At 37.3% G+C, this 19,292-nt stretch overlaps 3 protein-coding genes across 11 annotated transcripts; 1 reads left to right on the top strand and 2 right to left on the bottom strand.

The window, feature by feature from the left end:
- Positions 1-1,019: 1,019 nt before the first annotated feature.
- Positions 1,020-10,424, bottom strand: LOC117158071 (solute carrier family 41 member 1). Of its 8 annotated transcripts, none has more exons than XM_076619074.1 (8): positions 10,180-10,424; positions 7,355-7,457; positions 6,364-6,504; positions 5,602-6,052; positions 5,311-5,490; positions 3,749-4,188; positions 3,397-3,617; positions 1,020-2,894 (listed from the first exon to the last, which is right to left on the bottom strand). In XM_076619074.1, exons 3-8 carry the CDS (start codon positions 6,450-6,452, stop codon positions 2,554-2,556), a joined length of 1,722 nt encoding a protein of 573 aa, XP_076475189.1. In that variant the 5' UTR covers positions 6,453-6,504; positions 7,355-7,457; positions 10,180-10,424; the 3' UTR covers positions 1,020-2,553. The 8 variants fall into 8 exon arrangements, with proteins under 8 accessions (XP_076475189.1, XP_076475192.1, XP_033192484.1 ...); XM_076619077.1 differs by lacking the exon at positions 10,180-10,424 and adding an exon at positions 9,754-9,944 and having other exon boundaries at positions 6,364-6,501; XM_033336593.2 differs by lacking the exon at positions 10,180-10,424 and adding an exon at positions 9,754-9,944.
- Positions 10,425-10,981: 557 nt separating this feature from the next.
- LOC117158075 (solute carrier family 41 member 1-like) lies at positions 10,982-15,207 on the bottom strand. Of its 2 annotated transcripts, none has more exons than XM_033336614.2 (7): positions 15,074-15,207; positions 13,237-13,666; positions 12,670-13,141; positions 12,415-12,562; positions 12,118-12,320; positions 11,907-12,055; positions 10,982-11,807 (listed from the first exon to the last, which is right to left on the bottom strand). In XM_033336614.2, the coding sequence occupies exons 2-7, from the start codon at positions 13,627-13,629 to the stop codon at positions 11,622-11,624; spliced, it is 1,551 nt and encodes a 516-aa protein (XP_033192505.1). In that variant the 5' UTR covers positions 13,630-13,666; positions 15,074-15,207; the 3' UTR covers positions 10,982-11,621. The 2 variants fall into 2 exon arrangements, with proteins under 2 accessions (XP_033192505.1, XP_033192506.1); XM_033336615.2 differs by lacking the exon at positions 15,074-15,207 and adding an exon at positions 14,929-15,062.
- Positions 15,208-15,365: 158 nt separating this feature from the next.
- LOC117158074 (uncharacterized) lies at positions 15,366-18,972 on the top strand. The gene is made up of 2 exons (XM_033336611.2): positions 15,366-16,343; positions 16,937-18,972. Exon 2 carries the CDS (start codon positions 16,967-16,969, stop codon positions 18,581-18,583), a length of 1,617 nt encoding a protein of 538 aa, XP_033192502.1. The 5' UTR covers positions 15,366-16,343; positions 16,937-16,966; the 3' UTR covers positions 18,584-18,972.
- The last annotated feature ends 320 nt before the right edge of the window (positions 18,973-19,292 follow it).

Raw genomic sequence — 19,292 nt, forward strand, 5'->3', positions numbered from 1 at the left:
CACAACATATAGACCTTGACGATATATCGCAAGGTCATTGAAACCAGCTGGATCAGGGTAATGGGCTTTGTAAATAATTACGTTTTCATTGTACTTTGAAGTGGTACCTGCGTTGCATCTGTCTGTTTAGTTGTTTTCGAAATTATACACGATATAAACTTATTTTTGGAGATTAAGAAACCTGCAATAAAGTAACTTCGATATTTTGTATGCGTTGAGGTTTTCAATTTCTTTTACCCTTCAATAATGTTTTAATATTTTGATAAGTGGAATAGAAAGATTAGGATAGGTAAAAAATAATTTAAACGATAATGTAAAGAAGCACATTAGATTTTTTTTTCATTTAATTTTATTATATAAAACTACTATCAATGTTTCATTCAAATGTGCGTTCAATCGCTTTGTACCAGCATGGCATCTCGATTTTAATCACACCATTAAAAAATGGTTAACGCTCCTCTTACTTGACTCGTTCGATCGAACTATGACATTTTAGAATGCGTATACTTTGACGAAGAACAGGTACCATGACGTGAATAAGCGAGCTCGTTTCGCCATTTACGTCTATAGTTCGTAGCAGCTCGCATGCGTTTTGCCGTCGTAAACCTACTTTCTTTTCAGTAGCACCGTATTAAAAAATAATTATCATTCCTTTTTCATCCTCTTGAAATTTATGTGTGTCCAAATTTAGTTTTGCCTCTCTCTTCTCTCTTTCTCTTCCTCGCTTTTCCTCTGTTCAAATTTTATTTTCTTTTCGTTCGAGTGTTAGGAGAGACTCGAAGGAAAATATTTCATCATTCGTATCATTATTGTTGGCACGTATGCAAATATATACATATCTGTTTGGGGAAAAAATTAAATTCACTTAAAAGATACTGGTTAAGCAATGAAGTATCTTCCTCCGAGTTTTCCTAGAACGGAACGTTTATCGTTCTCGTGAAATCTGTATCTATATTTGTAAAAGGAAGAGTTTTGCTTTACACCTTTTGTTCGTGTTGGGTAAAAAATAGTCTATCTGCCTCCTTGAAACAAACATTATTGTCAAGATATATTTATAGCCTAATCTTTGGTGTGGTTTTCCTACTGGTTTTTACAATGTTTTTCAAATTTTAGGCATATGCTACGCTCGTGTACGCGTGTTAAGACAAAAAAGAGACAAAGTATATGTTTGCATCGTTTGCATTTCAACATGCGCGTGTATCTATCGGCGACACTCCTAAAAAAACCTCCTATGACGAAACCTAACTCGTTTCGAGGTACATATTCAATATAATCTGTGTACATAGAGAAAATACATTTTGCAGTGTCGATAATCGTCTAGCTTCGGTGGAAGACTCGCGAAATTATGGACTATAGCAGATGTGTAACTATCATAGCGAAATATGAACTTCTACAATGCCGCACTGCGACTGATTTTATTGAGTGATCGAGAATGCGCTAATAGTTATTACAAGGAGGGTCGCTCAGTGTCCCGCCCCCTTAACTTCGTTAACAAGTTATTCAAAGCGTTCAAAAATAGTTCGTGTGGACATCACTCGATATTTAAATTACCTACTTAATTCCCATCGTATACGAAGGCAACTATTCGAAGACACGTACACATTGTATCGATGTTACAAATATTAGGTATGCGGATTTCATTCAGTTCGTAACATATGCGACTTAACGACTGATCAACTAAAAACAAAATTCAGTGTAGTATCCAAGCTGAAATAATATCTCGAATATACTTTTTTCTTAAACTGTTTCATATCCGGATTCTGGGATGCCTTTTCCTTCCTTTACTTATCTCTGATCACAATCTTCGCGAAAACGCGGATTGCCCATCGATCTAAAATTATTTATAGCTAAAGACTATCATAAGACCTCGTGTACATACATAGTCCAATTATGATAAACTTAATTTCTTCACGACTAGATGAACAAGGAAAAATAATATCGCGGAATCATTGTAGTACGGGACTAAGTAGTGAATCAAACCGAATCGAACTAAGTTGAATCGAGTCATCTGCATGAGAATTCGGTTTAATTCAAACAAAAATATTTCGGGCAACAAGGTATGCTCTATATTACTATACAATATATGTACCTCCGCAAAAGCACAGCCTTATTAGGCATTGGCCTTCATTCAGTTACATATACATTTTTTCGATGTATTGCTTTCTTTCGTGCAAAAAAAGTATTACCTTTCCACATGGCGTACTAACAAAGCGATTAACTAACTTGTAATTTTCCTTATACAAGGAAAAAACCATAGAATATGTAACGACGATAATAACCACGGAAACTATGGCGACGACGACGACGACGACGATGGCGACGGCGACTATGACGATGACGATGACGATGACGATGATGATGACGGTGATGGTAACGTTGATGATGATAATGAAGATAACAGCGACGACGACGACGACGACGATGGTGATGCCGGTGACGAAGACGATGTCAATGATTTTTCGAGAGAGGATATTTTGTACGACGCATCGATAACTATAGTCGCCTCACAGGAAATAATCGACGAAATCTTCGCAATCTATTAGAACGCAATTTTTATGGAGCGATCGTCTGATCAGAATCCTGATCTCCAACGAGATAGAGGAATTGGAAAGCGATTGCCAATAAACTGATGCCTAATAGGTCCCCCATTGCCGTCAAGTACGGAATTGCTGAATTATCGGGATCGATTTTTCGCTTCCACATCCAGTGTATCATTATGTAAGCAATGTACAGGAGAGCAGCAACCTGCAGCGTGGAGGCACACAAGTAAACAAAAACGAAGAGTGGCGTTAACGAAGTGTTGCCGTCCTTCATATAATTGATCAGGTAAATGAAAATGATGTGACCTGGTATAACCATCGCCATTAGGACCCTTGTTGTTCTCGCGTGCATACCTGACAATCAAAGAAAGAGGAAGTAATTAATTCACCTTTAGGTTGATATTAAGTGGAGACAGATGCATATACACCGTCGACAATGAGCACTAAGACAAAACCACGTGTTACGTTTACTGGGAAATTTTACCATGTTTCGCTTTATTATTTTATTAAAGGCTGGTATTTTTCTTAAAATACTGTTACAAGAAATTCCTTGCACTTTTCCAAATTACGGAAACGTATCAAAGGCATAACTTAATTAATTATGAAACTAAAGGAACGATTCTTGCACGATTTGAAACAAATAACTAAATGCAAATTCCCAATATCTTGATTCGCATCACCATGGTTTCCGATTTGCCATACGATGACAATGAAATAACAGATTCATAATATAATAAGAAGAAAATAAAAGCGGTAAATGGCAATCAATTTGTACTAAATATCAACAAGCGTCTTGATACTCGTGGTCGTCGGTGTAAGTCTCGACTCGTGAGTTTCGTTAATATGGCTTAATTACCTTTGCCAAAAAAGTTAGCGATAGGTGTAATGAAGATAACAGGATGTGTGTGACCCGGTGGAATTAGAAGCGTTCCCAGTTCGGCTTGCTTATGAAGGGCCGTCGATATCCTGCTTGCTTGCACAGCTACCAAATTTCCACCGACACCGTTGATCACCGGTTGGAAAACGGTCAGGTTTTCGAATCGCGACACCATGAATTCGAGTATTAGACCACCGCAACTGCTTGGTCAACAACAGCGGTCGTTCGTGTTCACTTTAATAGTTAGTTCGTGCCTTCTTTTTCTGTTTACTTTCCTGAGTCGTTCTTGGCACTCGCAATAATTTTAACGAAACGGAATATCTGTACTCACCTGCTGATCAACATAGCGATCATTACAGGAGTCCATCCGAAGTAAAGGACATCGTTGGTGTACTTGTTTCTCTTGGCGATCCATACCCAGAGCGGCGTGACAAGGATGTAACAAGCGATCACCAGAGGCGCGACCCAATCTTGTTTATTTATCGATTCGTAGAGAATCGTGGATATCCAAGAGAGCAGGGCTAAGGAAGTGATGTCACCGAGACTGGCGGCGATCGGTGTCGCGACGTTGTCCGGATTTATGTGACAATGACGGGAGAAAACAATCACACCTGCGGTGATCAATCCAAGGACGAAGGATGCCAAAGAGGCGGTAACTAGGCTGCTTGCACATAATAGGTATGCATGATCCAACGAGATGGTACCGTTTCGGAATGCTCCCATTACGATTGCCACCACAGAGCCCAGAAATCCAACCACTATCGCCTGGCACTGCCAACACGAACTGATCTTCTTTACACAAATATCACGCCAAACGGCAGAAATAACGGCTGTATAAGACATATTACTAAAAAACTGTTGACCAGAGGAACGGAGACAAATAAAAGTGAAAATTACACGGGAAGAACAGGATGAGTCCATTTTTATCAACTTTCTGAGCTTGATGTCGCTTGAAAAGAGGAATCTAGCAAATCCGGCAGCATCAAAATAGTTGACGAGTCTTGAAATTTTACAGAAAATCAATAAATATTCTTAAAATCTCTTAAAATGTATTTAGTCCGAAAACCAAAGAACAAAATGGTTTGGCAGTGCAAGGTCGAGCGACGGCACGGCGAATTTGGAAACGAATCCTCTATAAAAACGTAACTTGTCGCATTCTTCCCTTGTGGTCTTCAAATAGAGATGTGTTGCGCGCATCTTACCCATTTTTTGCATGATTTTTCGATTAAATATTCAGAGGATATATCGTGACTTTTAGAAATATAGCAACGTTTCAGAGTATCAAGATAAGTCCGATAAATAATTAGGGAACTGTACAACGTAGATATCTTTAATGTTCTTCCAGTGAACTGCGAGTGTTCCCAAGATAAAGGATGTCCTGGTTAATAGATTAATAAAAAATGAATATTGCAAATTAAAACGTATGCATTTTGTGGTAAATGATCGTACGATCAGGTGAAAGAGCGCAAGTAACATGACGTTTACACTTGAAGGTCGTTTACCGTTGACGCGTTGAACGTATAATCAAATAAAATTGTGGCGCCAATGATAAGGCACCTGCGAGTCGTACGTCTTGTCAGTTCAGGTATCTGACATGGAATAATTTTTGTGGCCAATATATCGTAAGATGTGTTGACAATTGCTAGAGTTTGTGGAAAAAGTCGTGGAATTAACGAGTAGGAAAAAAACGAGATAAAGGAGACGACAAGATGCAATAAAGTAACAGACGACGCGTTGGAATAGAAAAATCGACAATGATGTGGAACGATCGCAAAAAGCGATAGGTAAGTGGAAGAGAGAATAGAGATAAAGAGAAAGGGAGAGTGCACTTGAGACAATATTTGCGGATAAAAAACAAGGAAAGATTAAAAATAGAATGTGAATCCGACTCACTTGAATCAAGACGAGATTTCCGACGATCATGTGCCACTGTTCTTTCGGCGCGTCCATGTGTCCGAGATTTGCTTGAGTCGAAAGACGAGATGCGAGAGTCATTTCCAAATTTCCTTTCAAACCCAACAGTGCTGGTACCAGAATGATGAGCTCGCTCACTTTCTCAAACACGACCCAATGCTGTGGAAAGCAGCGACGTATAAAAAGGATGTTAAATCTGAAGCTGTACGGTATTTAATCCGATTTCGATGGAAGAGATAGAGGAAGACGAGGGAAAAAATGTTTTCATACTTGAACCAAATCTAGGACTAATCCAGCTCCAACCATGCCAAGGCCGGCAATAAGAAACGGTATAAAAACTTGAATAGTGATCGCTAGGTACGATTCGAGGGGTTCATCCCCGTTTACGCCGTAGATTTTACTCTCAGCGACGACGTCGGGGAGGCGGCCGCTATCGGTGGTTCCCTCGTCGAACATGGGTACCTCGACGCAATCTTCCTCGATGGATTTGTCGGTAGGATCGGTGGTACTATTCACCCCGACAACGGTGTCCATCCATGCATTCGCATTCGTGCCCGTTCCCATAGCCGTCACCGCAACCATACTCGTGCCTGTGGCAGAAGTTGTGCCCATGATCGTGTTTCCGACTGTTGATTCTGAGATAGTGCGCGAACGAGCACGAACTGGCGTTACCCTGTGGGTAGTTTGCTTCTCGGAAAGCAAAGGTTCCTTACATTGATCACTGTCAACAGAAAGTTAATATAAAATGCATATATTCATAATATACATGTTTGTAGCATATACATGTATTTATACCCGACGGTAGATAAACAGGTATTTTTATGAATGTGTAAACCGAATTCCAATCAAGAAATGTAATCGAGTCACAGATATGGCAAAACGTACGCCTTAATTCTATCAGCGATATCTCGTTCAAGATCATGGTTGTCAACTAGTCCGTAATTTATTTATTATCGTGTACGCTTCGAGGATGCACGAGCTGCGTATCAGATTTAAGATTGAAAACGAAATAATGTCAGTCGTTGAACGTACTTTTCAGTTTTGGCTCCTGTAACATCGATATGGGCGTGTTTGTCGGGAGGTAGTCGTACCGGATGTTGATGCACCTGGTCCTCTATCATCTTCTACTGAGGACCCCGTGTGACTCGCTGCCACGGATATATAGCCATTCTCCTTTCAGAATGATAACGCTTGTCTAAATGTTCGCTCGTTGTAGTTGTATTTCAGGACAAGAATCGAGCAAATTACGTAACCAGCGAGGGACGATATCTCTAGTCTGATTCGCTCGGAACCACTGTAAGGCACGTCGAAAATTAAAACACATCGACTTTTAACGTCGTAAGCAAGTCAGATTTGGTGTTACGAATTCTGCAAACTGTTCTTTTGCTCGTACCAAACTATCGATGATTCGATCGGTGCATTCATTATATTCGACACGTTGTCTATTGCCACTCGTTACTTTCGATATCACTGTTTTTTCTTTTCTATCCATTTTCACTAATCTGCATCTCTCATAATTTTTCATTGTCTCATTTATCTTTGTCACTAGTCACTTTATAAAAAAAAGAAAAAATTAAAATCAAATATCGAATCAACCTACATTTCGTTCGTGTTATATCACGTAAGAATATGATCGTCTTTAAAACGATTCTAATAGTCAAGTATATTATAATTTTACGTGAAAAAACTTGAATATTATGGTTATTTAAAATCGTAAAATACTTCTATAGTCGATGATCACAATTTTTATTCGGACATAGTTTCTTCGAATGAAAATTAAGACAAAGATATGAAACGTTTGTTTTCTAGCTTGAAAAAGGTGTCAAAAGAGAAAGAAGAAAAAGAAAGAGGAAAAGAGAGAGAAGATGAACAACTCTAAAGTGTAGTTTGCGGATTATAAGATATCGATTAGCGTCCCTGCTGTTTACGTAACGAATACGTTTCGGCAAAGGAAGAAATATGAATTTTGGAAAGATGTTACATAAATATCATACTTGGATGTGCATCGATACTTTGACCATACCTGTACCTCTGTAAGGGAATCCTCGATGGTGTGTCGAATCGTGGCCAGATTCATAGACTCGAAAAATCTGATTTTTAATGTTCTCAAAACTGTTGTATCGATTCTGATAAAAAAGAAAATCAACCGTCGTCACGCATCTGGTGGTGTAAGGCTGGTGGCCTGGTGCGAGGCCGTTTCACGCTATGGTTACATCGCGACTGATCTCGATCATGCATCACGTTTGTCTCCTTTAAACTCACTTAGGACTTTTACCGGGAACATACGGTAAACGGAGCAAGCGCGAATTTATCGATCGTCAGCCCAAGTAAACCTTGATTGTTCGTCTACCTTACCGTCTGTTATTCCTCGCCTATCTACCTGTCTGCTTTTCTGCTTTCTTGCTTGTCTGCCTAGCTGCCTGCCTACCTGCCTGCCTTCCTATCTGTCTGCTTGCTTGCATATCTCTCTTACTTTTCTGCCTTACTCTTTATCTATTTACGTTTATCTGTTATTCTAACTGTTCGTTCACGCAATTAAATATCCATTCGCATGTTCGATTATATTTCGTTCGCTCGACGAGGTTACTTTTTTAAACTTGTTTATCGGTTAAACCCTCTCGTTGTCTCTTTCTTTCCCTCTCACCACCTCTTCCTCCCTTTTACCATCGCGTTATTTTGCTCGATCGACCTTCGCGCAAAGAATCGATACCTTAATCCGTTTCAAATGTAATCTCCTATCGAGATTCGATTTTCTATCATGTAATCGATCAATCGACAAATGTTTCATCACGATATCGTTTATACCGGGGCAGAATTTATTTGAATTTAGAACGTAGGTGCGTTTTCTCGGTAAAGATCACGAACTCGATATTCATTTATCACACTTTGAAATCTCTAAATTTACGGTATTAATCAGTTCGCTGTATACATTACTAGATCGCCTATATTGAAACTTATTCATTCCGCGTTTATCATTTCAACGTAAGTTTCCACGACTGTATTGTACGATTTAAGTCAGATTCTATCATCGCAATGTTTATTTACTATTTAATTGGATCTGCTGTATGTGTACGTATTATTATATCTTTATCGCACTATGTATTCTTATCTATTCCCTAAAAGACCGGTTATGTAAGATCTCTTACAATTAGTCGTCCATAAATCGAGTGATTCGCTATGACATTGAGTTTCAACTCTAGACTATGTCGTGATGCCACGATAATCTACGTTTCCCGTATTTTATTAATTCAATGTACTTTCCTTACTCACTAATTAAATCGACTTCCGTATTTTGCCTGCGAATTCTACTCTTTTTTTTTCCTCGACGAGTTCATTCAATTTTAATACAGTAACTCGGTTTAAACACATCTTGAATACGAATAATGTTGACGTCGCAATTGATCTCAAACACGTGGTATAGAGAATTAATTGCTGCAAGTATAAAATTACAATTGCATCTACAAAGTGTGCGATCTTCGAAGGAAAAATTGTAGAATTTTGACATCGTTACGTATCCCACTTAGATATATAATAATTTATAGATATTAAAAATAATTAAAATAGTGTCGGTATTTCTTTCGATAGATTTAAGCACTCTCGATAAAGTTCGAAACAAATTGATACAAATAACGCAAAAGAGATTGAAACGTATCGAGTAAAGTTTTAATAATAATTAAAGATAGAATAATTACGATTTATGGCACGAATATGCAAATGAGTAAATTTATAATGCGATGGAAAAATGGAGTGGAAAGAATGAAGGTACAGAAAAAGGAAAAGAGAGATAGGAATGCCGAGGGTGACTACTATTATCGTAATTGCGATACGTTATGATATCACGTGTACTTATAAGTGCGATATATCATTTTCGATCGTTCTACAGCCGCACGACATATTTCTTCAAATGTAAGTACGTACTTGTTAAATCAATATCCAATAACCACAACGTTGTAATATTAATCGTAGAAGTATATCTGCAGATGAATGAAATAATAGAAATTGTGAATAAAAAGCGCTGTTCGTCTCATGATGTTATAAAGTCGGAAGGACATCGGGTAATCAGAAGTATCTTAATTATAAAAATGAAATGATCGTATGCGGTCGGAAATCGAATATGTCCTGCAACATTCATGCATCGGGATTTGCAAACATTGCCGTTTAACGTTAACGGCGCGCGAGTACGAAGCACTTCCGTAACATATTCACAAATTGATAAATTACTCCACGTGTTTAAGTTCGACCATGAGGAGCAATAACTTAACATACGTTTTGATACTTGGTTCCCGTGACCCGTGAAGCGTGCATTCAATCGCATCTCTTTCGTTTATCATGGAAGGCCAAGAATTTCGTTCCTTCGTCCCTATAGTGCCCTCGTATCTCATGACAAAGGGGGTATAGTAGTTGTGTCGTAATTATACTTACTCACGGTTGTATCGCGAGGCGGAACGGTAGTAAACAGCAAGGAAATACGTAAGAAGAAAATAGATCACGAAACAATAGATTCACGTTAAAACGTGTTTTACAATCGCCTTTCTTCACACACCGTCAAATTGCATTTTTCTTTCTATTCCAATAAAAACTTAACGTGTTATGAAAATCAATGACTGATATATAATTTTCTACTTTGATAGTTACTTTCGTTCTGTATTTTATTTTGTCTTCTTTCTTTCTTTCTTTCTTTCTTTTTCGTAATTGACGATGAGTAAACGAAGAATGAAGGACAGAGTACGAAAGACGTATGTATCTACAACGTACGAATGGGGGACGATAAGATACAAACGAAAAAGAATAACACGGATCCGAGACAAAAGTATAATCGACTGAGCGGATTTTTATTTCTTCCGTTACCCTTTCGTTATTACGTATTTAGTAGAAAAAGGGATCCAAAAGAAATATAGAAACGGATATTCGACCGGTAACAATCGACTCAAGGTTCGCGACACTCTCTCCCTTTCTTCTTGAGAACTAGAAGCTACCGCGGCGGACGTAGGGAGGTCAGTACGAGAACAGTTTTAGAAAACGACTTAATCAAGCAACGCGATAGATAAAATCTAAAAGGCTCCGCCGAGAACGAGGCGATAGTTGGCACTGACAGATCTAACTATTTCATTGACGGAGACAGGCTGATGTGCTTCTCAACCACAGCTTGGTCGTTTCGTTTGTACGTTGTGCGTGTGCGAATCGTTGACTAATGTTGATGTGCACGTGCACGCATCATGATGTATATTCGTTGAACGCACACGCTCAGATGCTGCCTCGCTTATGCGATTACGCTTACAAACCTTTAAGCCCTATTCGTAACTCGATCGTACAATATCGTACGAAAGAAAGACACCACTGTTACGGTCCAAGTAGAATTGCGCTTAACTCGAACCATATTACAATTTGGCCTATCTGCGGCTGCACTCATAGCGTTCTTACCCCTGTGTATATCTTATCGCGAAACTTCTATCTACTCATACTTCTCTTCTACTTTTCCTCATTTTTTTCTCCTTCTGCGTTTCCTCTTAATCCATTTCCCCTTTAACGTTCATTCTGATTCTGGATTACATGCTTCAATTTTTAAAGCAATTATAATACCGTACGTAATAAAAATAGAACAGGAGGAAACCTGGAAATTGATGAGAAATAGTAAAGGTGCAACGACGTATATATTTTAGTCGAATTTATTTCGACTAGTAAGTACAATATTTGGTACAAAATAGTTGAGCATGTTGCGTTATATACGGTATGCTGGACGTGCTCACTTTAAAAATGGCAATTGAAATGAACGCTGTGTTCGTCGAATGTTATTAACGTTTGTACATACGTGTTTGCATGATGGTATTAAGAAATACAAACGATAAGTATGTATCTTTATACATTAATAACATACATGTAAAAATACGTAAATATTGATATTTAAGAATCGAACAATTCGATCACATATCGTGTAAACTTCACGAACGTATTGCCTATGAGATGACTGACTTTAAAACAATCCCAAGATTTGCTCCAAGATCAGATAATTTTCCTCCGTCCATAACATTCATCACTTTTTACATTTGTATCAAAATCAAGAAAAAGTACTGTACAACGAAAAGTGGCAAAGAAGAAAATAAGCTATAAGAAAACAGCGAAGAAAACAAAGAATAAAAGAAATAATAATATGGCTTGTTACAGAATACAATATATAAAGATAGGAATTGCATGAAATATTTCAAACTCAATTAAACATCACACAAAATCGTCAATGTTCTCTTTTCTATACACATTCGGTATCTCACGCGAGCTCCAAATATAAAATCCAATCAGTCTCCAACATCAGAATCTCCATCTCCTATGGCATACAGTAGGTGAAACGCGATTCCTAGTAGTGCTGTTCCTATTAAATCACCTGCTGCAGTTAGATATGGTATTGCAGAACTATCTGGGTCCATTCCTCGTATCCACATCCATACAACCATCAATTGTGTGATGTATAACAATAATACTACCTAACGTTCAAACGAAAATACGAATGCAATGATCTAATTGTTCATTGCGTTTTTTATTGATTATATAATACAAGCGCTGATGAAAAATTGGCTGTATACCTGTACTAAAGCGGCAGTCAGATAAACAATGAGAAATATAGGTGTAAAGGAAGTATGACCAGCTTGGAGGTAACTAATGGTATAGCTAAATATCAAATGACCAGGTATTACCATTGTTAACAGAACTCTAGCAGTTCTTGCGTGTCCGCCTGCAATACATTCCCATTGTACCATATGGAAGACATCTTAAGTTTAGTTATAATTGACGTACCTTTGGTACAGAAAACGTAGAACGGGTTGAAACGAACGACGGGTATTTCTTGATTATTAAATCGGCAATCTTTATGCAAAGACGTCGATATTCTACTAGCCTGAACAGCAGCTAGATTACCACCAACGCCGTTTATTACTAATTGAAATACTGCTATACCTTTGTAATTGGATACCGTATAATCTAGTATCAAACCACCCATACTAAAATTAATAGAAACATTGCTGTTAAGCGACCAATGTTGATTTTTGCATGCGACAATTGCATGCATTTTCAAAATGAAGAATATGTAAATACCTGCTAATTAACATTGCACATATCACAGGTGCCCAGCCGTAATCTAATATTTCCTTGGTAAATGGATTTTTAGCTGCGATATAATACCAAAGTGGCGTGACAATGACATGAAATATTATTAACATGGGTGCTATCCATTGTGCATATTCTGAAATAATGTTGCGAATGTTTGGTTAGTGGAAAGCTATTCTACTTTTAAACAACTGTATACACTTTTGTGTTTACATATACATATATACAAATATACATATTTACCTGTTGCTTTGAATAGAAGAGATGCTATTCCTGAAAGAAGCATCAAAGTGGTTAAATCACCAAGGGAAGCTGCAATCGGTGTTGCTATATTATCTGGATCGATGTTTATCCGCTTGGATAATAATATAACTGCGACCATCACCAAGCTCAACAAAAAGCTTGCTATGGATGCAGTAACTAAGGCACTGGCGCATAACAAAAGCGCGTGGTAAATATCAAACTGTGCTTCTGGAATCCAACCAAGTATGATAGCAGCTAAAGAAGCCAATAAGCCTACTACGGTTGCTTGACATTGTATTAAAGCAAGATTTCCAACGATCAAAGTCCATTGCTGTTTCTTTGTATCCATGTGTCCAAGATTTGCATGAGTTGAAAATCGTGAAGCTAATGTCATTTCCAAGTTTCCTTTCAAGCCAAGCAATGCTGGCACCAATATATATACTTCGGATACTGTTTGATATACAGGCCAATGCTACAGGAAAGAAGGAAATCAACCGACGTGTGCGTTTAAACATTTTCTCAATGTTTTTATATTGCGCTCCTATCAAATTCGGTACTCGTACGTACCTGCACAACATCCAGTAACATACTGGCAGCCACCATACCAAAACCAGCTAACAGAAAAGGCACAAACATTTGTATAGATATAGACCAAACATTCTCATCTCTGAATTGCCTAAATTGAGTGTCTCGTGTAACTGATTTTTTCGCATCATCGTTAATACATTGATGATCAATTGGCGATGGTATAAGTCGCTGTGTATGTTCTCCATCGCTTTCTGTTTCTTCATCAGTTTTAATTTCCACTTCCATGGTAATATCGGAAATATTCGATCGAAGTGATTCATCACTATCTAGTCCCACCATTCTGTTTACGCGAAATTTCTTTTCTGATTTTCTCTGTCGTATGTCTGATAAATTACTTGCGTTCACCTTCATTCCTACATTAGCATGGCTCATTCTTGATAAATCGCTTTCCAAGCAGTACTATCGAAAACTGTAACGAAAAAGATGATCGCTGCTATTCTTTTGAACTCTGACAAAGATTGCGAATTTGCATCTTAATCAGAAGAATGTGAGTGTAATTGTTGTAACTGATGTGTAATTAACGAGCATTACTATTATTACTATTATTGTTATCATTATTGTTATTATTATTATCATCATCTACAGCATCAACGTCTTCATCCTCCTGTTCTTCATCATCGTCATTGCATTTATCATTATCATTATCATCATTATCATCGTCCTCATTATCATCATCATCATCATCATCATCATAATCATCATCATTATTATCGTCATCATCATCATCGTCAATGTCATCATGATCATTATCACTGTCATCGTTTTCGTCATTACTACCACCATCGCTATTATCATCATTAACATTATTGCATTGCTCGAGAGTTTCCATCTTTGATATATTTTCTCTCTTCACCATATAATTAACAATAATTACAATGCTGTACAGTAAAAGAAAGATCTCTTTTCATTGCACATAGGACAGCTTATCTTTTTATTCTTGCTGTACAAAACTGTCAAACGAAAATTAGCATCGTATAAGAAAAAGCATGCATTCTGTACAGAAAAAAGTATTTATTGTGTGTTCATTTTGAAAGTACATAATATTTCCATATCTTACGCATCGGATGACATTAGGCGTGAATTGACTAATTCTTAATGATCGATATCGATATTTGCATCCATTATCCATTTGGGATGAAGTCAAACGCATTGCTTTTTACCTGTTTTGTAATCGATTGTTTCGTAATCATGATCGAATGGAAAATTCGATGAAAACAATTCATAACGGAGAAACGAGAAAATGAAAGACAATGAAACACAATTTCATGGTCGTGAAGTTAATGACAAGATCAAAGTAATTGGCGAATATGATACGAGTAAAATTATGAAAGTCAAAAAATGAACGACAGTGAAATTAATAGAATTCGTATAATGATACGTTTAAACATTTAATAGATATCTACCGATATAAAATTTTAGAAATAATAATATCCAGAGTAAATGAAGGTTCGTTATCTAAAAGATTGCCATAAAATAGAAAATGGTTATAGCTTGAAATAAAAGTGTAATTGTTTATAACAATAATCTATCATGAAAAACGATATTATATTGTACAAAAAATTTGATCGAGATAGGGATGCTACAGGTTAAAATGCCATGTTTATGTGTAAAAAAAGGTGTTTCCATTGTAATTGCATAATTGCATAGCTTAATATTTTTGATTTTACGTACGAGATATTTAACATTGATAAAGATATTCTGGCTGTTAGTAGTATTTTTATAAATAATCTTTTGGCAATAAAACAAGGAAATACTGTATTGCCAAATTGATGATGTTTCAACGTGGAAAACATAACCTCGATGCCGTATAACCTACCTTGAACGTATAGTACGGCTCCATATTCGTTCGTCGTTCAACCACGTGGAGGCGTTCTCAGTTACCAGCGAAAAAGTATGAACAGCTGTAATACGAAACATTAATAATCTAGTTATTGAACCGTGAATGATGTATGCACTCTTTCATGGTACATATGTACGTGTTATATAATATTCACGCAATGCAATATGTATATCGACGAGTTCAAGTTTGACGAGTTTAAAGTTGTAATTTCGAACTATTGAGTTAAAGATGTACCAGAGATACGCGAGATCATATAGATAAAAAACAGACAATTGGATAATAAATGGTTGATGATAAACGATATAACTGATTTTATTGTTTGTATGGAAACGTAACAAAAAAGGAAATTTACTTTACCGATACGTTTCAGTTTGTAAAAATGATAAAAAGCGAAACTAATCTGAGAACGAATTTTCTGAATATTATGAAAATCTATAAAATAGGATTAGTATTTTATGTTGCAATGTTAACGGAGGTGGCAGTTGTCATGTACTCTTCCATAAATGAAATTGTTTCTTTCGTTAAATATAAGAAATTAAATTTACATAAAACAAACAGGAAAACAGGAATATGCTGAACATATGTTTAGAATGCAAAAAGAAATTTTTATAAAGTAAATTGGGAAATTAAAGTAATAAACCAAAAATTATACAATTATTTATTTTTGTATATATTCTTTCACGTACGTACGACTAAATGCATAATTTCCTAAAAATGCAAGAGAAAGGTACATGCTTAAAAAAAAATGTAGTCTTGTGTTGAATAGTAGAACAAGAAATTTAATAAAAGCTTTGATGATCGTAAAATAATGCAAAAATATTGATTTCGGAGGAAAATTCAATAGGAAATCGAAGGAAGAAATAAAGAAAACACGCAGCTGCTTTGTAATAAATTCATCTTATTACAAACGAAGACTAATTAATTTAGATGCAAGTTACCCTGGGCATAGGGGATATACACGGGGGAATGATGCTCGAAATACTTTATCTGGGCAATGGGCATAGTGCCCGTAAGAGAGTTCTGTCTAGACGATGCATGCGTATTATATGAGACTTCGACGAGTTAGTTTGCGTCCATTGTGCGCCTTTCTATTGTCAAATCGATCACACGTTATTTACGTCATATCATTTGAAATAGAATCGGATAATTGTTTTTCTTTTTAATAATAATGGATTCATATACATCATAAATATTATTTAGTGGTTTATTACTCTTATATTATCAAGATTTAGTGTAATATTACAAGGTAAGAGAATTTCTTATTTATTCGTGTCTACTAAATTTTTAGTACAAATTTTAATCTTCTTTTCTCGTATCCCCTTTTTTTTCTCTTTCTCTCTCCTCCCCGTGTATTCTTAATCGGATTCGTTTGCTCGTTCATTTGCATTTCTTCGTTACACGCTTTCGATCCAGATAAAGTTAGATCCAACACTTGTATATAATTGATTGCATAATTAAGAAACACTTGAAAGCTCTTTGTTACATAATACTTTCAATTAAAACAAAACTGAGACATTAAATATACAGCTACATCACGCGAGAGGTGACCCTATTAATTTATCAATGTAATCATGATAATCGTATCACATTGTACGTGCGAAATTTTTTGCATAACCCATATATTTAAAGACAGTTTCCTTAAGGGTTCACATACTTTCGCGACTGTTCAAACGTTTCCCACTATAGCTGATTAATATAATAAATATCAAATTATGGAAGAGAGAGAGAGAGAGAGAGAGAGAGAGAGAGAGAGAGAAAGGAAATAAGAGAAAAGAAGGAAATAAAAAAGCACGAAATAAAACACGTTAGTACCGTAATTAATTTCAAATTTGAATAAAGTGACAGTGCACGAGTTTCGAAGAATCTGTGATGGGTCGCAGAAAACATCGGAGCAAAGGAAGCAAGTTACCACCGTTGAGATCGTCGAAATGTAACGTCGCTTGTGAGAAATCAACGACTTGCGATGAAACGAAAGCGAAGGAAGAGAGAGAAAGAAGAGGAACAACAGAGAAAACTATAACACCCGATGTTATGCGTTACCAGAAAGAAAGGACAGACTGTTTTCACCAAACGAATGATCTAATCGGTGTACGTTCGCGATTAACGTATCCTTTGGTTCAGCTGTCTTTATTAATCAACTCATCGATATTATCAGAGGAGAATGAGAGCGTAGAGGACGAATGCATCGAATTAAAGGTAAAGCCACGGTTCGTATTCGTGTCTAGCCTTTGTATGGTTTGCTCGAAGAAGTCTCAGTTATTCTGTGAGCGTTGCCAAATGGTGTCTTATTGCTCGATAATGCATCAAACCCAGGGACTGTCGCAGCATCGTGAGTTGTGCGAAGCACTGACAGAGATTCATTCGTCCATCGTCTTGACACTCTCTGATGGTTCTGGCGTGCAATTGGACGCGGACCAGTACCGTATTTATCGGCTAAAATTGCTGGCGATACTCGAGTCTGAGGTCAAAAGATCGTTGGATCTTTGGGAAAAAGAAATCATATTATATCCTAGAGTTTGTCGAGTTTGTCGTCGATTTAGCGAGAAACTGATCTGCTGCGTGCACTGCGGAATGGAATTCTTCTGCGAGGAACATGGTGACGAACATAAAAATTGGTGCGAAGAGTTCCGAGTTTATCAAAGAATTTTGCACCTCCAACACAAACACGGTTACGTTAATCCGAAAATTCCGAACGTGCATCTGGAAATGTTCGTGGCGCAGCCAGAATTCGATTTCGATAAATTAATGCATCGAATTTACGGGAATTCTTTATATTATCGTCAAATGGATTGTTATACGTACGCTCTGTTATCGCATCTGTGCACTATCCCACTGACAGCCCTTTATTCCATGCAGATTTCTTGCCCCGAATGGCGAAATAGAACCGATTGGACTATTCATATACTCGGCGCGGAATTCCAATTCGAAGGTATACACTTGGACGTCTGGGAGAAACTGTTTCTTCATTTCTTACCGAACTTACAGAAGCTCCATTTGATTCTGATCGGACCAGAGTTACAATTACCGAAAGACGTCCCACCTAGATTTTTATCCATGGTTCAACTTTGTAAGAAATGTAAATCCGCTGGTCGAGCTGTTATCGTTACGTTTAAACCGGAGAAGCTTTATCACTGCTTGGTTCGCGACCCATCGCAAACTCTTGCTACTCCTGATTTAATTTGTCTCTACAATCCTGGTCTCTATCGGACGACTGGGTTTGCAGGAAAAGACACATGGCTCGAAACGATACGCGAGTTTTCCAAGACGTTAGCTCCAACCACCATCACGTCTTACACTGCGCAAGAAATGCTTTGGGAAATAAATCGAATAAATTCCGTCGCTGATGTCGAAGTTCTTTTACAACCGTGTAAAAATCCATTTGCGTCGGTCAAGCCAGACCGAAACTTCGTTAGCGATAATACTAACCCTCTTATCTATAAGAATTACTACATTACCATTGTCAAAGGGAAATCGATTGTACTCTAGTCCTCTGTATCGCACACGCGGATAAAGTATACACGCGCGCCTTGTATACGCTCTTATCGTTAGATTTACTATGTATCAACTGCAAAGTGTATGCTTTTACGGCTTGAAAACTCGTCAAGTATAGGCGAGTTTGAGAAATTCCCAACTAGGTAGGAGCAGACAATTGGCAGGACATTATTTTTCATTCGGAAGTAGGTAAAAAATGTAGAGTAAAAGAGTTTTCCGCTTTGAAGAAAATAAAGTTGGAACTTGTATAATCAAGAATTAGTCTGATAGTACGTGCGTACTCGATGAATCGAAGAGCTCTTGACAAACTCGGCTCTAGCGTCTTTATGCATACTTATATGTACATTTTTTTACCGTTTTAATAAATCATCCTCACGAGACGATTTCTCCTGTCTCCGTGTATTTTTGTATTCCTGATTTCCACATGTTCAACGTCGATTCGCATAATTTTTCCGATATCAGAACGACCGAACAATAAGTTGATGTATCTGAGGTACCAGGACTGTGCTCTCGTTCCTCTTGCATTTCAGGATTTACGTTTAATTACGTAGACGAATTAGTTGATTGAAATGTGTGTCAGGGGCATCGTTGATTCTTTTCAGAAAGATCGAAGTGGGATCGGAGTGGAATGGAGGAGGAATCGACCAAGACGGGCGAACGTTCTCGCCGAAGATCGAGTAAATGAAAACATATACGTGGCATT

The sequence above is a fragment of the Bombus vancouverensis genome, chromosome 6 (assembly GCF_051014615.1).
Source record: "Bombus vancouverensis nearcticus chromosome 6, iyBomVanc1_principal, whole genome shotgun sequence".
NCBI lineage: Eukaryota > Metazoa > Arthropoda > Insecta > Hymenoptera > Apidae > Bombus > Bombus vancouverensis.

What these genes read in the sequence shown, in the direction of transcription:
- LOC117158071 (XM_076619075.1), bottom strand. Translation starts at nt 6,452, where the DNA reads ATGATAGAGGACCAGGTGCATCAACATCCGGTACGACTACCTCCCGAC. An exon ending in ACAGGAGCCAAAACTGAAAA is followed by an intron (nt 6,053 to 6,363) that starts GTACGTTCAACG and finishes TTCTGTTGACAG; the next exon opens with TGATCAATGTAAGGAACCTT. An exon ending in GAAATCTCGTCTTGATTCAA is followed by an intron (nt 4,189 to 5,310) that starts GTGAGTCGGATT and finishes TCGTGTTGGCAG; the next exon opens with TGCCAGGCGATAGTGGTTGG.
- LOC117158075 (XM_033336614.2), bottom strand. Translation starts at nt 13,629, where the DNA reads ATGAGCCATGCTAATGTAGGAATGAAGGTGAACGCAAGTAATTTATCA. An exon ending in TCTTCTATTCAAAGCAACAG is followed by an intron (nt 12,563 to 12,669) that starts GTAAATATGTAT and finishes ACATTATTTCAG; the next exon opens with AATATGCACAATGGATAGCA. An exon ending in TGACTGCCGCTTTAGTACAG is followed by an intron (nt 11,808 to 11,906) that starts GTATACAGCCAA and finishes TTTGAACGTTAG; the next exon opens with GTAGTATTATTGTTATACAT.
- LOC117158074 (XM_033336611.2), top strand. Translation starts at nt 16,967, where the DNA reads ATGGGTCGCAGAAAACATCGGAGCAAAGGAAGCAAGTTACCACCGTTG.